General features: G+C 41.1%; 1 protein-coding gene across 1 annotated transcript; it reads left to right on the top strand.

Moving 5' to 3' along the window:
• The first annotated feature begins 1597 nt into the window (after window positions 1–1597).
• Window positions 1598–19743, top strand: slc3a2a (solute carrier family 3 member 2a). The gene is made up of 11 exons (XM_084042900.1): window positions 1598–1694; window positions 4376–4573; window positions 6744–6931; window positions 10075–10248; window positions 10626–10720; window positions 11229–11374; window positions 14459–14568; window positions 16254–16459; window positions 17387–17461; window positions 17918–18128; window positions 18645–19743. Exons 2-11 carry the CDS (start codon window positions 4377–4379, stop codon window positions 18782–18784), a joined length of 1542 nt encoding a protein of 513 aa, XP_083899026.1. The 5' UTR covers window positions 1598–1694; window position 4376; the 3' UTR covers window positions 18785–19743.
• Window positions 19744–23812: the final 4069 nt, after the last annotated feature.

Here is a 23812-nt window from a genome sequence, read left to right as displayed (position 1 = left end):
GTTACATGCCTGTGAGGGTCCATTTGGTTATATCTATCATTGGTTCTCAAAGTGGGGTCCGGGGACCCCCAGGGGTACTTGAGGGGGTTCCAGGGGGTACCCAGCAAAATGTGTTAATATAGCATCACAATAATTATGACCTTTTATACTTTTGGCTGTTCAAAAATAGCAGATCTACAAGCTCATAGCGCAGCACCGAGTGCCGCGCTATAAGCTTGTATATCTGCTATTTTTGAAAAATCGTGAAAACACAAAGAGACTCCTTTGTGTCTCCTACCGGAACCGCTGCCCACCGGTCCGCTTGGTCATCAAATTATTGTCTTAGGAATGAGACAAAAACAAATAAAATATCCATGAATTCAAGTCTTCATGGGGTGACTCATCCATAGGGGGAAAAAAATAAAAATAGGGGGTGAACTATCCCTTTACTGCAGGGGTCTTCAACGTTTTCAGGCCAGGGACCCCCTAGCTGAGAGAGAGATGAAGCAGGGACCCCCTACTCTATATTGTATAAAATTGTGTTTCAGATTAGTTTTTTTTTTACTTAGTCTGCTCTTTTTTCCCTCTACACCTATAGCCTCTTTGCCGAAAATAGCAGATCTACAAGCTCTCAACGCCTCGCAGTGCGAGGCGTTGAGAGCTTGTAGATCTGCTATTTTCGGCTACTGTTACCCTCAGAAAAGGAATTCTAGGGTTCAAGTGGTTAATGTAAAAAACTAAATCCTATCACACAAAGATTTGGCGGATCCCCTATAGTAGCTCTGAGGACCTCCTAGGGGTCCCGGACCCCCTGTTGAAGACCCCTGCTTTACTGAAAGTGAAGTTTGCACCATGATCAATGACTGTTGGATACACAGACACTATAGTCTATAACAGCATTGTGTCCGTTCTTAAAAAGCATGAAGGTGATATGAGATAAAGTCTTTATCAAACTGATATAGAATGATGTTCTTCTGAACTTTGACCATGTGTTGTTGGTGTGTCAGCATATTGTATACTCTTACGTAAAATAGTGATAGCACTGCATTTCTTTCAACGAAGTATTCTTCTGTATTCTGTCATTTACTATCTTATTTATACGATTTTTTTTAACTTTAGTGTATTCAAAATGCAAACATCCTTTTGTATTGTATTTTTATTATTTATTTTGCTCTGTGACGTGAATAGGAGGTTTTCTTATTAAGGAGATTACAGTAGGTGTTACACTTATTGTTCAGAGAGAGAGACAGACAGACAGACAGACAGACAGACAGACAGACAGACAGACAGACAGACAGACAGACAGACAGACAGACAGACAGAGAGAGAGAGAGAGAGAGACACACACACACACACACACACACACACACACACACACACACACACACACACACACACACACACACACACACACACACACACACACACACACACACACACACACACACACACACACACACACACACACACAGAGAGAGAGAGAGAGAGAGAGAGAGAGAGAGAGAGAGAGAGAGACACGCGGAGAGAGACTCAGACATCTGATTGGTCCATGTGGCGGGGGGGGCGGAGTTAAACGTGTGTGATATATGCAGCAGACCGGATATAACGTTAGAACTACAGACTGACAGCAACACGTCAACACAGAGAAGAGGAATCATTAAATAACGCAAATAAAAGCCTTTTTCCTGAGGATACTGACCCTAACTATCACACAGGTACATTTATACATTTATTTTAACGTGGAACTGGATTAAACCCCTGAGGATTTACCATTTAAAACTGTTTTATTTATAGATATATATTTTATTATTTGTTTATGAAGAGGAAATAGAGCGTAAGAAACTGGAGCGATCGAGTTTATACTGACAGCCTCGTGTTAAAAATACAAGGATCGCGAGAGTTCCACAAAAAAAGAACAGATCTACAAGCTATCAACGCGTCGCGCTGCGACGCGCTGATAGCTTGTAGATCTGTTTTTTTGTGTTTTTTTTTTCTTCGATCTAATCCAACAGGTGGCCGTAAATAGTAAAACACTTTTTTCTTAAAAGAACAGATCTACAAGCTATCAACGCGTCGCTGCGTTGATACTGATAACTTGTAGATCTGTTATTTTTTTGGTTTATTTTAGTTTTTTTTCTTTTTTTTTCTGGGATATAATTCAACAGGTGGCCGTAAATAGATTCTTTTTTTTTTTTTTTTTTACTCGTGGTTGATCAATTATAATTAATTACAGGTTAATTAACATGATAATTAACTCACTCAGTGCTGTCTGTCTTTAGATGGTGTTTTCGTGGTGATTGTAAAGTCTGGATACTGTTTCATCATCAGCCTCTGATTCAGAGCGGCAGTGAGCAGTGTTGCCAGGTTGAAAGAGAAATAAGCAAACCAGGTCTAGGGCAGTAGTTTTCAACCTTTCACGCCAAGGACCCCTAAATTGATATACATTTGGCCGCGGACCCCCAATTGAAAAGGTTTTGTGCCAGGGACCCCCCCCCCTCTCCCAGAAGCAAAGATATCAGTTAATTTTCGCTTTAAAAAAAATATAAATATTCAAAGATATGCACACTTTTTCAAGGTTTTTCAAAAACAGCAGATCTACAAACTCGTAGCGCGGCACTCGGTGCCGCGCTACGAGCTTGTATATCTGCTATTTTTGAATAGCAACACGTGTTAAGTGGTTAAAAATGATTGTAGCAACTTAACAGAAAAAGCATTACAAAAAAAGTCGCTTATAATAAACGGACATGGCAACATCATTAGTGGGTTCTCTGTAACAGTCTCTCTCTGCTTCATAGAGCCAACATTACACACTGCCGTCTTCAGTAAAACAAATAAACTAAACTACTTCACTATTCACTGAAACAAAGGCTGTTTTGTGTTGTTGAAAGTCTATTCTCCAGGGTGGGAGGTCTCTCATGACCCCACCTTCTCTGTTTAATACACTTTATGGGGAATAAAATAAAATATATCCTATTTTATTTCACTCCCCTGCGCCCCCTACAAATCTGCTCAATGTAAATTACCATTGAGCAGACCTGTAGGGGGCGCAGGAGAGCGAAATAAATGACATCCGTCTGCCGGACATATTTTATGTTTTGTCCATAAAGTGTATTAAACAGAGAAGGTGGGGTGCTGAGAGACTCCCCACCCTGGAGAATAGACTTTCAACAACACATAACAGACTTTGTTTTGATGAATAGTGACGTAGTTTAGTTTATTTTTGACTAAAGACGGAGACCTCAGTGTAATGTCTCTATGAAACAGAGAGAACTCACTACCGCTCTGTTCCATCAGCCAAACAAAACTGGGAAACGAAATGGGTGTCCCTATAGAATTGTGTTACCCGGAAGTTACTATTCATTCGCTGTATACAGTGTATAGAGAGTATAAAGAAGATGTAATAAAGTTATTGTACTTTACAGTCATATAATAAGTATTGTCAGGTCATTGTTGGCAAAAGGAACAATGCGAGTTTGGAGCTTGGAGTGTAAATAAAAGTTAATTTGGTAAACAGGCGAAACGGTGACAGTGACACCTAGGGGGACAAGATTCGATAGGTCACTCATTTCCTTATAAGTTGTTGTTTTCTCCCCTGATGCGTGTCCACTGTAAACAATGGTGGAAGAAGTATTACAATATTTTACTTAAGTAAAAGTATCAATACTGCACTATAAAAGTACTATTTTACAAGTAAAAGTCCGGAATTAAACATGACAAAATTAAAAGTACAAAAGTATTGGTATCAAAATGTACTTAAAGTACATTTTGTACCTAAATGTTTGAAAATAGCAGATCTACAAGCTCACAACATGTCCCGATGCGTTGTGAGCTTGTAGATCTGCTATTTTCAAACAGCCTAGGTATAAAATAGGGATAAAGTGGTTAATGTATGTTTTATAATGTAATCATTCATATCTGCAAAGTAACCAAAGTGTTCAAATAATTGTAGTGGAGTAAAAGTACTGAAAATTGGAAATACTCCAGTAAAGTAAAAAAAAATACCTCAAAATTGTACTGAAGTACAGTACTTGAGTAAATGTACCTAGTTACTTTCCACCATTGCTTTCCACCATTGATAAAACATGTATTTGTATGACTGTTTAGGGTTTTTATACTGTATTGTTATACCACAATTCACACAATGACCGTATCTGCCAAAAGACCACAACAAGAATACTAATTGATCTCTCTCTCTCTCTCTCTCTCTGTCTCTGTCTCTGTCTCTGTCTCTGTCTCTGTCTCTGTCTCTCTCTCTCTCTCTCTCTCTCTCTGTCTCTGTCTCTCTCTCACTGTCTGTCTGTCTCTATGCCTGTCTGTCTGTCTCTCTGCCTGTCTGTCTGTCTCTCTGCCTGTCTCTCTGCCTGTCTGTCTCTCTCTCTGCCTGTCTGTCTCTCAGGATGAGCAAGGACGCGGAGATCGACATGAAGGAGGTGGAGCTTAACGAGCTGGAGGTGGAGAAGCAGCCAATGACGGGCGACGGCCCGGCCTCCGGCGGCGAGCAGAACGGCAACGTGAAGCTGAAGGTTCCCGACGAGGAGGTCAAGTTCACCGGCCTCTCCAAGGAGGAGCTGATGAAGGTGGCCGGCACCCCGGGGTGAGTGAGAGAGGAGGAGGAACCGCCTTCTTCTTGACTAGGGTTAGGGCATTGGCTCTCAAGGGGAACCTTGAGGGGTCCTTGAGGGGTCCAGGGGGTCCCCAGCTAAATGATGAATAGGAATCAAATGGACCCTTACGGGTCAGTAACTCTGAGAGTGTACAAATGGAACCAAATGGACCCTAACGGGTCCATTTGGTTCCATTTGTACACTCTCAGAGTTAAATTAACATTGATTTTACAATATGAATTGGGGTCCCAGAGATAGAAATGCCATTAAATGGGGGTCCGTAGCCTAATAATGCATGTTAAACTGGGGGGTCCTTGAAATTAAAATGGTTGAGAATCACTGCTAGAGCCGTAAAAAATCTTCTCTTATGGGGGTCCCTGTGGCATATCTTTTCAAATGGGGGTCTGCGGACTAATAAGTGTCAATTTAGGGGTCCCTGACATGAACAAGTTTTAGAACCACCGGGTCAGGGTATCGGAACCCCGGAAGGAACTGGATTCATGTGTTACACTCTCAGAGTCACAGACCTGTAAGGGTCCATTTGGTTCCATTTGTACAGTCAGAGTTACAGACCTGTAAGGGTCTATAAGTAATCCAGAACCTGAATCATTAAATCATAATAGGATCCCAACCGTAATATTGACTCTAGAGTCATATTAAATGTGGTGTTACGTGATATTTATTTGGTTAAAACATGAATTCCACGGTGTGAAGCAGTACCTACCGTACATACTCTTATCTCATGTGTACGGGTCTCTCCTGCTCTTTAGTGAAAAAGAAAATCCATTTTCCGCTCCGGATGGCAATTTCATCCAGTGGTCTCCTGTGAGGGTGTGACTGTGACTTTAGTAAATGATTAACACACCTGGCAGCATTGCATTTATTAACATTGCACAACGTGCAATAAGAATTGCATCACCATTCATGTGTGTCAAAGAGGAGGAACCATGTGCTCTGTCTCAAGATCAGGAAATGTGACTTTGTAGATTTTGCAACGTGATTTCAAAACCCTATGGAGTTTCCTTTGAGTACAGTAATCTATTGTGTGTGTATAACATTGGTTCTCAAAGTAGGGTCCGGGGACCCCAAGGGGTACTTGAGGGGGTTCCAGGGGGTCCCCAGCTAAATGATGGGTAGGAACCAAATGGACCCTTATGGGTCTGTACTCTGTAACTCTGAGAGCGTACAAATGGACCTTTATGGGTCTGTAACTCTGAGAGTGTACAAATGGAACCAAATGGACCCGTTAGGGTCCATTTGGTTCCATTTATACACTCTCAGAGTTAAATTAACATTGATTGTAGAATATAAATTGGGGTCCCAGGGATAGAAATGCCATTAAATGGGGGTCCGTAGCCCTAATGCATGTTAAACTGGGTGTCCTTGAAATTAAAATGGTTGAGAATCACTGCTAGAGCTGTAAAAATCTTCTCTTATGGGGGTCCCTGGCATATATTTTTCAAATGGGGGTCCGCGGGCTAATAAGTGTCAATTTGGGGGTCTTTGACATGAAAAGGTTTGAGAACCACTGGTGTTTACTGTAAGAATAGTGAGAAAGGAATGAAAACAGTGTAGATGTTTTTTAGAGTTTGAGAGGAAGCCATTTTGATCACTTACTGTAATATCCTGCTCACCAAACAGCTAATTGTGAAGCTACAATCCTTAACACATTCACTTTTAGATTTCTTTGGCTATTCAAAAATGGCAGATATACAAGCTCATAGCGTGGCAAATACATTGTGTCCAGACCAGTCAACCTTTCCTTGACATGAAAAAAGTCTGAGAACCACTGATATTATAGCAACATAAGTGAAAAATAAATAAAACATTTGGATTTAGAATCCCCCAGAAGCAAAGATTTGAGAAAAACAGATTTGCATTTCTTTTCACGATTGTGCAAAAGAAATAGCAGATCTACAAGCTCTCTACAAAAAGATTTGAGTTAAAAAAAAAATGTTTTTATTACAAAACATGTATATTCAAGGATTTGCACACATTTTCATGATTTTTCAAAAATAGCAGATATACAAGCCATGAGCTTTTTTTTTGCTATTTTTAAATAGCCAACCAGTGTGATGTATAGAGGCGCTACAATCTAAAATGACACAGATACTTTCATCCTGTTCCTAACCCTGTGTTGTGTTCTTTCCCTTCACCCAGGTGGGTGCGTACGCGCTGGGCTCTGCTGGTGCTGTTCTGGCTGGGCTGGGTGGGCATGCTGGCCGGGGCCATCGTCATCATCGTGCAGGCCCCCCGGTGCAAGGACATCCCCGAACAGAACTGGTGGAACGAGGGACCCCTGTACCAGATCACCGACCTGGAGGCCTTCAACGAGGACGGCATCAAAGGTACAACCATAACGCTGTTAAAAACACCAGCTCTGAGGGGGTACAGATGGACCTATAAATAATGGTGCGTTCACACGGGCAGATAGAAAGATACATGCTACCATTCATTTTCAATGCAAACCAGAGACATGAAGATACAAAGATACATCCCACGTTTGTAGCTGTAGCTACAAAGATACAAAGATACACATTCAAGTTGAGCTGGGTTCAACTTCCAGATACAAAGATACTAAACTACATCTGTAGCTCTGTGATGTCCGCACGCTTGATGACGTCAGCGACCGCGTTGAGCGACACGGATACAAAGCAACACAGCGACAAAGATGCTGTGTATTTATGTATCTTTTAATCTGCCCGTGGGGACGCACAGGTTCATTTGGTTACATTGTGTAATATATCCGCTTGGAGTGACTTCACTCTAGGGCTGAACGATGGGGGGGGATATTATAATAGGCTCCATATTGGAAAGAACTACCTTCAGGTGTTGCCAATGCTACTAATGAAGGCTCTGTTCATTAGTATTTTAATCATTTCAAGGACAACCAATTGTACCAATTGGACCCTTTTGGGGGGGCTTTCTTTAACCGCACGCACGCACGCACGCACGCACACACACACACACACACACACACACACACACACACACACACACACATATATATATACATTCTGAACCAGTGTTGATTTTGACTGCAAATTTTGATTAGTTTTAGTCTATTGAATAAAATTCCATGTAATCGATTTAGTGGATTAAAATGTATGTTGGCGGTGCCTTGATGGCATCGAAATGATTTTACACTTGGTTGCATGCCGAAAATAGCCGATCTACAAGCTCGCGACGCGTTGTGAGCTTGTAGATCTGCTATTTTTGGTCTGTGACACCCACACACACCTTTATGTCATGTCTAGAGATCTACTGGATCTCTTCTCCTCTAGTCCCTCCCAAAACATTTTAGTCTAGTTTTTATGTGTTGACGAAATGGTCAATATATTTAATCATAGTTTTAGTCATCATAGTTAAGTTTTTATTTAGTGTTCGTCAGTGAATAAAGGTAATCGACAGACATTTTTCCTCATAGTTTTAGTGGACAGAATCAGCACTGTGTTCTGAACACTAAAAATAAAACCTGACTGTGAGACTCTCTGACGGACAATAATCTCTGTGAACCACAGACCGGATTAAGTGTGGTCACACACACACACACACACACACACACACACACACACACACACACACACACACACACACACACACACACACACACACACACACACACACACACACACACTGAAGGGGGGGGTGTCTCTGGTTGCCCCTGGTAACCAAAGCGCTGACTGGTCTCTGCTGACCTGAAGTGACTCAGAGGATTTATTTGAACAAAAGGACTGCTTCTGTGTGTACACACACACACACACACACACACACACACACACACACACACACACACACACACACACACACACACACACACACACACACACACTGTTTGTTTCTCTTCAAGGCTACAGGCTATCAGTGGTGGAAAGTATTAACTCAATTTACTGTACTTAAGTACAACCTTTTCTTTTACTCGACTATGTCAGTTATTCAGTACTTTATGCTGTTACTCCACTACATCTCTGAGTCAAACATACGTTTTACTACACTACAATTATTTGACCACCAATTACGCTCTATTTTACAGTTTGTCCATTTGAAAATAGCCGATCTACAAGCTCTTAGATCTGCTATTTGTGAAACATTTTGACAAGGTAAAAAAGTACTTAATGACATAACAAACAAGTCTTCATAACTTTTGTATTTAAAACATATTGCGACGGCTTCAGTTTTGTAGTTTTCTTCAAGTGAAACATTTGTAACTCAAATCTTTGCTTCTGGGGGGTCCCTGGAACAACATATTTTGAGATGGGGGTCCACGACCAAATACATGTCATTTTGAGGGTCCTTGACATGAAAAAGTTTGAGAACCACTGATATTATAGCAACATGTTTTTTTCCCCCAAAAAACTGTTAGGATTTAGAAGACATTTGTAGAATCCCTCAGAAGCAAATAGCAAGATTTTTCAAAAACAGCAGATCTACAAGCTCATGGCGCGGCACTTGGTGCCGCACCATGAGCTTGTAGATTTGCTGTTTTTGAACAGCCAAAGAAATCTAAAAATGACACAGATGCGTTCTTAATGGGATAAAAAACAGTTCTGACTACTCGTTCCACCACGGCTATACATTTAGTAGAGTAAGCAGTGTGTGTGTGCTAGAGGTAACGTGAGTCTAGTCATGTGCACAGGGGTGTGAGGGCTAGGAGATCATATTTCATCAGGCCTCGGGGCAGCAGCAGCACGCTCCTGAACATGTGACTGTGAAGTGTTTTCACATAAAGACCTTCACTCTACCTCCACGCTGAACACGTTCTGCTGAGACTGGCTCACATGTCTCTGCCTCACGTGTGACTGTGTCCTTACAAGACTTTATTTAACATTCAACCACCACCTCCTACCACGCCTGGCAAAGTAACTTAAAAAACGTTTTGTTTTTTTTTCATGTCAAGTACCCCCAAAATGACATGTATTTTGGCTGCGGACCCCCATGTCAAAAATATGTTGTTCCAGGGACCCCTCCAGAAGCAAAGATTTGAGCTAAAAATGTTCACTTTAAAAACAATATATTCAAAGATTTTTCTGAAATCTTCATGATATTTCAAAAATATCGATACTTATTTTGAAATATCTATCGATACTTCTCCTCTACATGTCAGAAGCTATAATGCCTTTAACTATAACTGACATTATTAGACGGCTTTATTTAATGACTTTCTTTCTTCTTTTTGTTTCTCTCTGTCTCTGCCTCTGTCTATCTCTCTCTCTCTCTGTCTTTCTCTCTCTCCCTCTGTCTCTCTCTGCCTCTGTCTCTCTCTCTCTCTCTGTCTCTCTCTCTCTGTGTCTCTCTCTCTCTCTCTCTCTCTCTCTCTCTCTCTCTCTCTCTCTCTCTCTCTCTCTCTCTCTCTCTCTCTCTCTCTGTGTGTCTCTCTCTCTCTCTCTCTCTGTCTTTCTCTCTCTCTCTCTCTCTCTCTCTCTGTCTCTCTCTGCCTCTGTCTCTCTCTCTCTCTCTCTCTCTCTCTCTCTGTCTCTCTCTCTGTGTGTAGGAGTGGAGCAGAAGTTAGACAGTCTGAACCAGCTGAAGGTGAAGGGTTTGGTTCTGGGTCCTCTCCACTCGGTCCAGAAAGACACTCTGGCCACACTGGACCTGAAGACCATCGACATCACACAGGGCACGGAGAAGGACCTGGCCTCTCTGCTGGACAAGGCTCACAAGAAGGGTGAGCGTCACCTTTTATACTACATTAAGGGCTAGTTGTGCTTCTTCAGCACTTCCCTTGGAAACTGTCTGGTGGAAGTCTTTTGTAAATGATGTGAGTCAACAGTTTGTCTTCAGATACTAATTTCTGTGTCTATGTTCCTCCCATTAATTCATGAATGAATTAATTAATTTGTGCATGTCCTTCCAGGCATTTCTGAGGTGTTGATTAATTAATGTATTACTTAATTATGTCTCTGTGGTGTTGATTAATTACTCATTCATTAATTTGTTTGTGTTGATTAGTGAATACATCAATTAATCATTAATGAATGTTGTCTCTTCAGGTATCTCTGTGGTGTTGATTAATTAATCATTCATTTGTATATGTCTCTCCAGGTATCTCTGTGGTGTTGGACGTCACTCCAAACTACCCAGGAAATGACGTCTGGTTCTCCAGCACTGACCTGCCCGCTGTCCTGGAGAAGGTTAAGGTACGTTTCAGCACGTAGAAAACACCTTATTATAACCACGTCAAATATATATATATATATAATAATGTTTGTCGACATATTTTGGATGAGACAACACATAGATTAATAGTTCTCGATCGCCACGACTGATCTCAGTCATTAGGATAACATGGAAGCCAGCTTGTCTTCTATGACATATTGGTTCTCAAAGTGGGGTCCGGGGACCCCCAGGGGTCCTTGAGGGGGTTCCAGGGGGTCCCCAGCTAAATGATGGATAGTTAGGAACCAAATGGACCCTCATGGGTCTGTAACTCTGAGAGTGTACAAATGGAACGGGTTTCAGAACCACTGTTCTATGGAATCATGTCGCAGAGCGAAAATGGCTGATCTACAAGCTGTCAAGCATGGAGAGCTTGTAGATCGGCTGTTTTCAGTTCTACTATTTTAAGATTGGAGCACATTTGAAGTGGTCAAACTAGCAATATGTTCAGAAGAAGCATCTTAAGTGTTATATTTAATCTTCCTCCAGGACGCAGCAGAGTTCTGGTTGGCGACGGGCGTCGACGGCATCAAGGTCAAGGGCCTCAACACGGCCGCCGCCTCTCCTGATTGGTCGCTGGTCCAGACCGCCATCCAGGCCAACCGCACCGACGAAGACAAGACCGCCAAGAAAAAGTACGTAAAAGCCTTTATGAGAGAAACCCTGAGAAATGACCCCCAGAACTCTTGAGAGTGTACAAACGGAGGGTCCATTTGGTTCCAATTGTACATTGAATAAAAATAATAATAATAATAATAATAGCTTGAATTTATATAGCGCGTTTCATAAACCCAAGGACGCTTTACATCAGAACAATGAACAACTAACAGACAAATGAACAAACAAACAACAAACAACTATATGCCATAAGCCTGAGAGAACAGGTGTCTTTTCAAGGCAGCCTTAAAAGAGTCCAGTGTTGAAGCATGGCAAATCCCTATTGGGATGGAGTTCCACAGGGTGGGGGCTGCCACACTGAAGGCTCTGTCCCCGAAAGTTTGCATGTTTGTGTTGGGGACAGCAAGGAGGTCCAAGTCTGTGGACCGCAGGGTCCGTGACCGGCTCGATTTATGGAGTAGGCTTGAGAGCTACTGTGGAGCGAGGGCATTTTGACATTTGTAGGTGATAAGGAGTTTGTAATGGATGCGGAATTGAACAGGAAGCCAGTGCAGTTGTTTACGGGTAGGGGTGATGTGCTGCCAAGGCTTGGTGCGGGTGAGAACTCTGGCAGCTGAATTTTGGACATGTTAACATTGGAAAATGTTAACTTCCTGTTGATTTTACACAGATCCTGTCTGGGGTTTCTTCATCATAAACATTGGAAAATCAACAAGAAGTTAACATATTTATAAAAAAAAAAAAACAGTAGTGGGTTTGGTGATGTTCTATATTGTCTGAATCAGCTATGTTTGTGTTCGTTTATGCGCTAAAATAGTGACTTTGAGATCTGTTTCATCGCACAATGTAGGTCAATGAGAAGCATATTTTGAATTACCAATTTCTAATCGATGGAGCAATTATTTTACATTTCTTGTCCACCTTGAGTTACATCATGTCAAGATAACTACACAACCTAAACCTCTACCAAAGTGGTCTTTAAGTTTAGCAATAAGGTTAGGTTTAGACATAGTTTTACTGAGGTTAAGATTAGGAATAAGGTTAGGTTTAGACATAGTTTTACTGAGGTTACGTTTAGGAATAAGGTTAGGTTTAGACGTAGTTTTACTGAGGTTACGGTTAGGAATAAGGTTAGGTTTAGACATAGTTTTACTGAGGTTACGGTTAGGAATAAGGTTAGGTTTAGACATAGTTTTACTGAGGTTAAGGTTAGGAATAAGGTTAGGTTTAGACATAGTTTTACTGAGGTTAAGGTTAGGAATAAGGTTAGGTTTAGACATAGTTTTACTGAGGTTACGGTTAGGAATAAGGTTAGGTTTAGACATAGTTTTACTGAGGTTACGGTTAGGAATAAGGTTAGGTTTAGACAGGTTAAGGTTTAGGAATACCTGGTGTCGGCCGTTCCGAGGTCACCGGATTTGCCCCGGGGCGAGCGTGTTTATTATTATTTTTTGGGGGGTTGGGGGGTTGGGGGGATCTTGTATTCACTCATAACAGCCTGCAGATGAACAGTAAAGCAGTCAGACTGGGTCAACAGTGAATGTTTTTACAAAGGAGTCATTTTGAAGTCCTCCTGCCTGGCTGGCTGGGTGGAGACAGTGTTTGGGGTGGGGGGGGGGGGGTTGGGGGGGTCCGGGAACATTGTGTCTGGATGGAGGCAGAGATCAGAGACATTCCAGCGCAGTGAGGGGTGTTTTGTTTTGGGTGGAGTGGATTATGTGGGACAGTCCATTGTGACTGTAGAGGGTTGAGAGAGGCTAGTGGGACAGTCCATTGTGACTGTAGAGGGTTGAGAGAGGCTAGTGGGACAGTCCATTGTGACTGTAGAGGTTTGAGAGAGGCTAGTGGGACAGTCCATTGTGACTGTAGAGGTTTGAGACAGGTTAGTGCAGGGGTATTCAACTAGATTAGGCAGGGGGCCACAACTGTAAAATAACTTGGAGTCGGGGGCCACACAGCGCAAACGCGCGCGTGCATGTGCGCACACAATTTGCGCGCGCATGCGCGCGAAATTTTTCGGGTCTAATTCGGGTCTAATTCGGTCTAATTCGGGTCTAATTCGGTTCTATTTGACCAATATAAATCAACCGTTTTTCGGGTCTAATTCGGTCTAATTCGGTTCTATTTAAGGTTCTAAGTTAAGTTCCAATGAAAGATGGCCTTTCAAGAACTAATGAAGGATAAATAATTTGTGCTGTTTTAACTTTGATAACATAAATCAAAGTTAAAATAAATAATAATTATGAAAATTAAAAAAAAAAAAAAAAAAAAAAAAATTTTTTTTTTTTTTTTTTTTTTTTTGAATATGGCCAGGGGCCACAAGGAAGCTCCTCGCGGGCCGCACGTGGCCCGCGGGCCGCCAGTTGAATATCTATGGGTTAGTGGGACAGTCCATTCTGACAGAGAGAGTTAATGTTAGGCTGACCTCTTGTGGTGACATCGGGAATTGAGAACCAGGGCTGCTAACTATCCATTGACCTCTTTGTGATGATTGTATTGATTACTTTTTTTGATCAATCGAATGATCAACGCCAATCTTTTAATTAATTCATTTATTTTAACCTTTTTTTTTTATGTATCAAAAATATGTATCAATACTGAAAAACTCTTGTTAGATTTTTAATTAACCACTTTTAACCAATTAAGACCTGGAACGCATCTGTGTCACTTTAGATTTCTTTGGCTATTCAAAAAAAGCAGATCTACAAGCTCATAGCGCGGCAGATCTGCTTTTTTTGAAAAATCTTGAAAAAATGTTTTTTTGATTTTTTTCAAAAAACTGTTGAAAAGGATTTATAAAACATGTTTAAGAATGGCCTCAGGTCTTAATGGGTTAAGCCCTACTTTATACATAACGGTGTCACGTAAAAAAAACAGTCCACCAAGCTCACAACGTGTTGCATGTTGTAGATCGGTGTGACGTAATCTACAACATGCCTTAAGATGGAGTTAACATTTTTTTAAATAATCATAGTGGCGTTTAGTCAGACCACATGAGTGGTCAGACCGTGTGCTTCCATGGGGGGTGATTGGTCTTCTCGTCTCCTTCATCTCTGTGGTGACTTCAACTGACAGTCCTCTCCTCTCTCTCTCTGTCTCAGGTTGCTGATGGGCGTGCTAGAGGGACAGACAGTAGACGAAGTGTCTCTTAGTCTCAACACATCCGGAGTGGACCTGGTCCTGTCCGACCTGCTCATCACATCCACCGAAGGTACGTATAGGACACACACAGACCCTCTAGGGGTCCTGGAGGTACATAGGACACACACAGACCCTCTAGGGGTCCTGGAGGTACATAGGACACACACAGACCCTCTAGGGGTCCTGGAGGTACATAGGACACACACAGACCCTCTAGGGGTCCTGGAGGTACGTAGGACACACAGACCCGGTAGGAGACACACAGAGTCTCCTTTGTGTCTTACATGGCCGTCATGTTGGATACGGCATTGGTTCTCAAAGTGGGGTCCGGGGACCCCCAGGGGTCCTTGAGGGAGTTCCAGGGGGTCCCCAGCTAAATGATAGATTAGGCACCAAATGGACCCTTATGGGTCTGTAACTCTGAGAGTGTACAAATGGAACCAAATGGACCCTAACGGGTCCATTTGGTTCCATTTGTACACTCTCAGAGTTACATTGACATAGATTTTACAATATAAATTGCGGTCCAAGTGATAGAAATGCCATTAAATGGGGGTCTGTAGCCCTAATGCATGTCAAACTGGGGGTCCTTGAAATTAAAATGGTTGGGAATCACTGCTAGAGCCGTAAAAAATCGTCTCTTATGGGGGGTCCCTGGCATATCTTTTGAAATGGGGGTCCACAGGCTAATAAGTGTCAATTTGGGGGTCCTTGACATGAAAAAGTTTGAGAACCACTGGGATACGGCATCAAATGAAGCCGCACAGATTGATAAGAGCAGGACGTGCTCTGAGTCTTTGATTAGACAGCGATTGGGACATGAGATCGGTTTGTTATTGAGCTCACTGCAAATAACACACCGCTGAATTCAGTGATTAACCAATCAGAATCAAGCATTCAGCCAAGCCGTGTAATAAGTATCTGTAACAGGTGTTCTCTTGGTAGAACCCAGTGTTGATTTCGTCAACTAAAACTATTGACGAAAAATGTTCGTCGACTACCTTTTTACACTGACGAAAACTAAATAAAAAATAGATAAAAACTAAGCTGTGATGACTAGAACTAAGACTAAATATATTGACATTTTGGTCAACAAATAAAAACTAGACTAAAATGTTAGTGAGGGATCTAGTGGAGAAGAGATCCAGTAGAACTAAAAGACAAGTCATTTTATGTTTGGTTCCGCTCGGGTGTTGCGCTCTGAAAATAGCCGATCTACAAGCTCAATCACAACGTGTCGCGCTGCGATCTGCTATTAGCTTGTAGATCTGCTATTTTCAACATACAACCAAGTGTAAAATCAGCCATTACGACGCCATCAAGGCACCGCCAACATACATTTTAGTCGACTAAACCAACTGTAGATTTAGTCGACTAAAATCTTATGATATTTAGTCTACTAAAACTAGACAAAAACTAAAACATTTCAGATGACTAAAATATGACTAAAACTAAATGACATTTTATTCAAAAGACTATGACTAAAACTAAATCAAAATGTGCTGTCAAAATCAACACTAGTATAACCTCTCTCTGTCTCTCTCTCTCTGTCTCTCTCTGTCTCTCTCTCTCTCTCTCTCTCTGTCTCTGTCTCTCTCTCTCTCTCTGTCTGTCTCTCTCTGTCTCTCTCTGTCTCTCTGTCTCTCTGTCTCTCTGTCTCTCTGTCTCTCTGTCTATGTCTCTCTGTCTCTCTCTCTCTCTCTGTCTCTCTCTCTCTCTCTGTCTCTCTGTCTCTATGTCTCTCTCTCTCTGTAGGTAAGGAGCGCATCAGGGCAGTGGACGTGTTGCTGGGGGACAACAGTCAGACCAGCGTGGCGTGGGGCCTGGGGGCCAGCAAAGGGGACCACCTGTCCAAGATGGCCGGGACCCCCGCCCTGATCAGGCTGTACCAGCTACTGCTGCTCACGCTGCCCGGGACCCCCGTGTTCATGTACGGAGACGAGATCGGACTGCAGGCTCAGGTGAGGAGAGAGAGGGGGGGGGCATTATTTTATACTTTGGCTAGTCAAAAATAGCAGATCTACAAGCTCGTAGCGCGGCACCGAGTGCCGCGCTATGAGCTTGTAGATCTGCTATTTTTGAAAAATCGTGAAAATGTGTGCAAAGCTTCGAATATATTTATTTTTAAAGCAAACATTTGTAACTCAAATGTTTGCTTCTGGGGGGGTCCCTGGAACAACATATTTTGAGATGGGGGTCCACGGCCCAGAATCATGTGGGGTCCCGACCCACAGGTTGAGAACCACTGGTCTAAACAGGGCCTAAAATTATGACGTTAAATATTGGTCGACCTTCTTTCAACTGACGAAAACTACATTAAAAACTAAGCTATGATAAAAACGTACGACTAAAGATATTGACAATTTCATCATCGTAGAGTAAAATGTCAGGGAGGAGGGACTAGTGGGGAGGAAGAGATCCGGGTGTCGTGCATCCGAAAATAGACGATCTACAAGCTCACAACGTGGCGAGCTTGTAGATCTTGTAGATTTTCAGCAGTATTAATCGACGCCATCACGACCAAAATAAATGTTAGTCGACTAAATTGACTGTAGATTTAGTCGTGAGCTGCATTTCATGTCATGAAAGTGCTATACAAATAAAGGTTGTTATTATTATTATTCAAAAGACTATGACTAAAGCATCAAAATGTGTTGTAGACACACGACACAGGGTCTAATTAATGGCGTGAGAGCATTTAGAACACACACACACACACGACAGACAGATCCTCTTCTAGACTGCGCGCCTCCCATAGAGCCACGGCATGAAAACTGATGACAAAGCTTGTGGTGTTTCTTTTTTCTGACTTTGCTTAGTTGCTTTTTGTTGAGGTTTCTTCAGTGTAACTGACATGGATGTTCTCTCTCTCTCCTTCTTCTCATCAGGGCGAGAAAGCAGCTATGATTTGGGACACAGAGGAGACCCCGGCAGAGGGGACCGCTGTCAACGAGACCGCTGAGGTGTGTGTGTGTGTGTGTGTGTGTGTGTGTGTGTGTGTGTGTGTGTGTGTGTGTGTGTGTGTGTGTGTGTGTGTGTGTGTGTGTGTGTGTGTGTGTGTGTGTGTGTGTGTGTGTGTGTGTGTGTGTGTGTGTGTGTGTGTGTGTGTGTGTGTGTGACAAACGTGTACAGAAACACCTTTCTTCCACTTTTAAAGTACATTTAAAAGGACAATAGGATCAGGATTCACAGTGTTGTAATTGTCTTTTCTGCTAAATATTCCTATTCAAGGCTACCAATGCTTCATATTTAAGACATGTTTTATTTCAACTTTGAAATAACCCATTATTAGGACCCCATGTTATAAGAAGATTGAGAACTCCTGATATGGGATTTAAGTGGTTAAAGTAACTGTTAAAAAGTGTCTTATTTTAAAATGTTCTCTTTCTGACATAAATAAAAACGTTGGCTCTTTGCAGGCGGCGAGGACGGAGCGGGCATCCACGCGCAAGTGGTTCAAGTCCCTGAGCGACCTGCGGGGCAAAGAGCGCTCCCTGCTGCACGGGGACTACACTGCACTCTACTCTTCATCCTCCTCCATGGTCTTCCTCCGCAAGTGGGACCAGAGTGACCGCTTCATCTCTGCTGTCAACTGGGGCTCTGCTGACCTCACTGTTACACTGGATACAGGTACATGTAGTTAGAGTACAAGTATCATACAAGCTCTAGACACGGGTACATGTAAGTAGAGTAAAAGTAATTGGAGTAAAAGTATCATACTTAAAGGGATATTTCACTTTTAAAAAAACCTTTGGGTCATTTTATCGTCTACTCAGGCCTTTGTCAGCCCCCCAGACCGTTTTTAAGTAGCTTGATTCAGTATTTGATATTCATTTTATCAGACACTATTGTAACTTCAAACTCCATTTTAACCATGTTAGATCCATCAAAAACACCCGTCCTTGGTTCTGGTGACTCACCCTGCCCTCCTAATGCGTGAGGCGGGCCGTGTTTTTCCGATTCCTTTTTTCATTTATTTTTTTATTGTATTTTTTTTTTTCATTTTCCAAAAATAATATTAAAAAATAAATGAAAAAAGTATTTTTTTTCAGAATACTGTTGGGATTTAGAAGACATTTGTAGAATGGACTTGAGGTCTTAATGGGTTAAATAACTGGTGTCTCCTCTTTGTTGTTGCTGCTGCAGCTAAACTGGATCTACCAGAACAGGCCAAGGTGAAGCTGTCGACAGACTCAGCGTTGGAGGTAGAATCCATGCTGGAGCTCAACAAGTTCACCCTGAAACCTGGCCAGGCACTGCTGCTGCACTTCCCCTACATCGCCTAGAGGGGGCGACGCAATGCAGGGAGACTAGAGTTAGACTAGAGAGAAGACCTCAAGACAAGAAATGCCTGCAAATCTCCCTGTTTGGAAAAATAACGATAGAACGATTTTAGACAAAAGAAAAAAAGAGGCAATTATTTTAATTTCAGGTTATTAAGTCAGGACTAGAACATCTGCAGCGCCACGTGAAATAAAATGTTAAAGCCAGTGTTGAGATTAATTTAAATTGAATACGTTTGAGAAGACATGACAGAGTTGAGTTCATAAATGAGTGAGTTTTGGAAGGCGAAGAAAGGAGACGTGTTTTTTTTTATGTTAAGAGTTAACAAAATTCTGTATTTAAAAGAAAGATATGTTTTGTGAGTCCAGAGTTTTAAGGTTAATTTTGATTTTATGTTTTTAAGACATTCCATTCTCATTCTTGAGGGCATTGTTCTCGGAGAGGGAACCCCCTTTTGTTTTTTTTGTTTTTACCGTTTTTCGGTGTGACACTTTTTACACAGTTGTATGACATTTGTTTTGATACATTTTTTTATTTGAAAATTAACCACTTAAGACTGTGAAAATAGCAGATCTACAAGCTCTCATTTTTATTGTTTTAAATGCATTTTTTTTTTTTTTTTTTACAAATTTATCAAATCTGCCACAAATAGGGATGAGAGATAAACTGACAGTTTAATTAAAAAACTGTCATCTGTCAAGCGAAGGAGGTGATATCGGGGTTGTTGTTTCTCAAGGCATTGAAGAAAGTTTATGTTTGTTGTCCCAGCAACACAAACAAAATGTAAACACACATTTAAAGGTTGTAAACATGTGTGTATTCACAGCTGATAACGTCAACACACTGTATGAAATGTTTTTATGTTTGACCCGCTGGTTAACACTATGATGTCATCATGTCCTGACTATAAGCTGAAGTTTGATTGGACGATACAAACATAAAAAGTTACCATGGCATCAACTACTGACTCTTGTGTGTTTTATGAATATTAACTTATGATCCATGTTAAACATTAACAATGTACTGACAATAGCAGATCTACAAGCTCATAACATGTTAAAGCATGATGATTTTTTAATGAGCTTTATATTGCATTTATCTTTATCCAGAGCGACTTACAGTAAGCAAGGTAAACACTTAAATAGAATGCAGAGAGACTGTGTCGTGTCTCGATAAACTAGGACCACCAAGAACCTAGCAGCAATCTAAACACATATATATAGATGTATAGATACTATCGAAATAATAATCCATACATTGAAGGATGCCAGGGAAACAAATGAACCTGGCATCTGTCTAAATGACATTTTAACCTTTACATAAAACTGTGTGGTCGTCAAAAACTAATAACCATTAGGCTTATGGGTTATACATAATTTGGGAGGTTATGTATATTGATTGTGTATATATAGTAGTAGTTATTTAAAAAATACTAATTATTAAAGTTATTTAATAACTAATTATTAAAGTTATTTAATAATAACTAATTATTTTTAAAGTGATTTGATAACCATTATTTAATGATTTTAAGTATTAATTTCAGCCCAAACTCTTATTTCACGTTAAACGGTCTTGTTCGGTCAGTGAAATCTTAAGAAAAGGGGGAAAAAAACGTTAGAAACCCTTTGTGTCTGTCTGTCTGTCTGTCTGTCTGTATGTCTGTCTGTCTGTCTATACACATTTAGAAAGATTCACAGGGCTCCTGATTGAAAATAACTATAATTATAATAATATAATTCATTGTTGATTTTTCATGTTTATGAAGTGGTGAAAACAAATCAACAATCAACGTTCCCAGCTACGTTCCCAGTGTATTTGCATTGTTTACTAATCACATATAACAGTGCTCCGCCCCTGGTTTATACAGTGATGTCTTTATAATGGTATCTGTCAGAAACGGCAAGGTTCATTTCCCCTCCGCTCCACAAGAAGGCGCCACAATGGGGTTCAGTGGTACCTGTGGTGGTACTGACCTCATTTCCTCCCACTATAAAACCAGGACTGGATTCCCCATTTTCCCTCCTCCTTTGTTTCCAAACCCATGCAGCCGGCCTGTGTGTGCCGTGTGCTGCTGATGTTTGCCATGCGTCTGTTAAAGCTGCTATAATGTAAGTTCCAGTGTTTTTTTTAATTTTATATATCAGTGGTTCTCAAACTTTTTCATGTCCAGGACCCCCAAAATGATATGTATTTGGCCCGCGGACCCCCATCTCAAAATATTTAGTTCCAGGGACCGCCCAGAAGCAAAGATTTTAGTCACAAATGTTCGCTTTAAAAATATAATATTCAAAAATTTGCACAAATTGTCACGATTTAAAAAAAATAGCAGATCTACAAGCTCATAGCGCGGCACTCGGTGCCGCGCTATGAGCTTGTAGATCTGCTATTTTTGAATGGCCAAAGGAATCTAAAATGACACCGATGCATTCCAGGTCTTAATTGGAATCAATTCTTAAAGTTAAGAATTGATGAACTTGAGTTATATGAATATTTAGAGGTGTTTAACATTATGAACTAAATACTTGGCCAATTATTATTTTGATGATATACAATACCATAATGTATAATATGATTTAAAGGCCATATTTATGCTTGATATTTTATCTGGCATGATAATATCATTTGTTTCTTTGTGTCTTTGTTTAGAACCACATCATGAAACCCAACGTCGACACGATACATCATTATCTGGCTAAATAAACTGGATATTTGATTGGAACCTTTGTCTCCTGGTGGTTTGTGGCTCCAGTTTGAGCTTTAAATCCTAACAGTATCACTGACTTGTTGGAATTGTGCGTGCGTGCGTGCGTGCGTGCGTGTGTGTGTGTGTGTGTGTGTGTGAGATACATGTACATTGTTGCTCAGACGTGTGTTTATGCAAGAACAGAGGGAGGGAGCTGCATTTGACTCTTTTCTTTCTCTTTTTTTCATTCTGTTCGCTGGTACCTACGTGGACACTGTTGTGGTTTTTGACAGCAGGCTGGGGGGGAGGAGGGGGGGGCTAGAGGCTTCTGGGTAAACAGAAACCTAAAAGTTATGGTTAACAGGATGGGGGGAGGTGGTGTTTAGTTGTGTGAGCAGCATGGTGTACGTCCTTCTCATAAATTACATGTTTGGTTATCTCTTTAAACCCCAGATTTTCACAATTTTTTAATAAAGAGCTATAGCTGATTCAAGCATCTGTTTCTCAGAAAAGTGAACATTGGAAAAACTCCAATAAAGTAAAAAAAAAATACCTCAAAACTGTAGCCTACTTAAGTGCAGTACTTGAGTAAATGCACTTAGTTACTTGAGACAAACCACAACAGCACATACTGTAGTATATGAGCTCTTGTGGTTTTGTTCAGACATCCTGTCATGACTCTGTGCTGTTCAGAGTAACATGGCAGCTGCTTTCAGAGACACTTCAAACTACAGTAAAACCTCTTCTAAAAACACGTATCGTCACTGTCCTGCTGAAATCTCATAGCTCCAGATTACAGCTTTTTAAGTTTCACCGTAAATCAATGCCTTGCTTCGTCATACAGGAGTGTCGCAGCGATAAAAAAAAATTGAAAATAGACGATCTGCAAGCTCACAACAAATACTTTTTAAAATGATGATAAAAAATGAATGGTTGTGGACATGCATGATTGATAGTGTGATGGATAGATAATAGTTATAATTCTGCTTGTACATGCAATTAATGTCTTCATATCGACAGAAGCAGGAGGATTCAAATTCAAGAATATTTATTACAATAATATTTACATCACGCAAGGACTAGAAAAATAAAGATTGTTTATAATGATTAATAATGATTAACGTTTACTAACGTGAAATATAAAGGAATGATGATAAAAGAAAAACATTACCACACATTTTTACACACATTAAACCGTGATGCAACATGATGAAGTGGGACTGCCCTCTTCCCAGTTCTCAAGAACCACCAGTAACAAAACATTTACAGCCTTTTAAAGGGTTATCAAAACTGCCGGTCATAACAGCGGGCTAACAAACTAAACCATTAACAAAACCTAAATGTACCCAATGCATGATCTGTCCCCAAAATACATTTACACTTATTTAGCCCTGATATTGTTGCATGACTTAGAGCCTATCTGCCCCCCCCCCCCCCCTCTCCCCAGGTTGCCATGTTGGTGGAGTAGAGCACCTCTAGGCAGAGAGCCTGCAGCATGAGCCTGGAGAATGACACTACCTTTATATATTGTACCTGACAGCCAGTCACTCCCTCCTGAGTGTCATTCTCAGGCTCATGCTGCAGGCTCTCTGCCTAGAGGTGATCTACTCCACCAACATGGCAACCTGGGGAAAGGGGGGGGGGGGTCTAACTTTAACTCCCTACGTCACCAACCTTACAGACAGAGCACATCAGATAACATGATCATAATCATATACATATTAATGACAGATTGAGTAAGGTCTCAATGTATTATGATTCTACATGACCTCCCTCTTTAAATGTCTTTGAGCAAGGCACTGAACAATGCATGTGCAGGGACGTGCACAGATAGACTCTTTTGCCCTCTTGACCAGAAGTGCCCTTTTGTTTTTTTTTTGTTTTTCAGTTTACAGGAGGGGTCTTCAACAGGGGTCCTCAGAGTTACTACAGGGGGTCCGCCAAATCTTTATGTGATATGATTTTTCTTTTTACCATAACCACTCGAAACCTAGCATCCCTTTTCTGAGGAGAACTTTAGCCCAAAATAGCAGATCTACAAGCCCACAACGCCTCGCGCTGCGAGGCGTTGTGGGTTTGTAGATCTGCTATTTTTGGCAAAGAGGTATAGGTGTAGAGGGAAAAAACAGCAGACCAAGTAAACAAAACAAAGTATAATCTTAAACACAATTTATACAGTATAGAGGGGTCCCTGCTGGTTTACAGTATGTAGCCCATGGTGACATTGATCAATTCTGGATTAAAAGCTTCTAATACATTAACAATTCCCCAAAATGTGCGTTGCAATTTTCTTCTATAACTCTCAAACTACTAGGGCAGCCGGCGTGTGCTAAACTGTCAACCAGTA

The sequence above is a fragment of the Gymnoscopelus microlampas genome (genome assembly GCF_963454915.1).
Source record: "Gymnoscopelus microlampas genome assembly, chromosome: 19".
Taxonomy (NCBI): Eukaryota; Metazoa; Chordata; class Actinopteri; order Myctophiformes; family Myctophidae; genus Gymnoscopelus; species Gymnoscopelus microlampas.
Note: the sequence above shows the minus strand (reverse complement) of the source record. Positions and strands in the feature narration are given on the sequence as shown.

Excerpts from the sequence above, each read along its gene's own strand:
- slc3a2a (XM_084042900.1), top strand. The coding sequence starts at position 4,377 with ATGAGCAAGGACGCGGAGATCGACATGAAGGAGGTGGAGCTTAACGAG. Across the intron at positions 10,249-10,625 it reads GGACAAGGCTCACAAGAAGG|GTATCTCTGTGGTGTTGGAC; the intron begins GTGAGCGTCACC and ends ATGTCTCTCCAG. Across the intron at positions 16,460-17,386 it reads AGATCGGACTGCAGGCTCAG|GGCGAGAAAGCAGCTATGAT; the intron begins GTGAGGAGAGAG and ends TCTTCTCATCAG.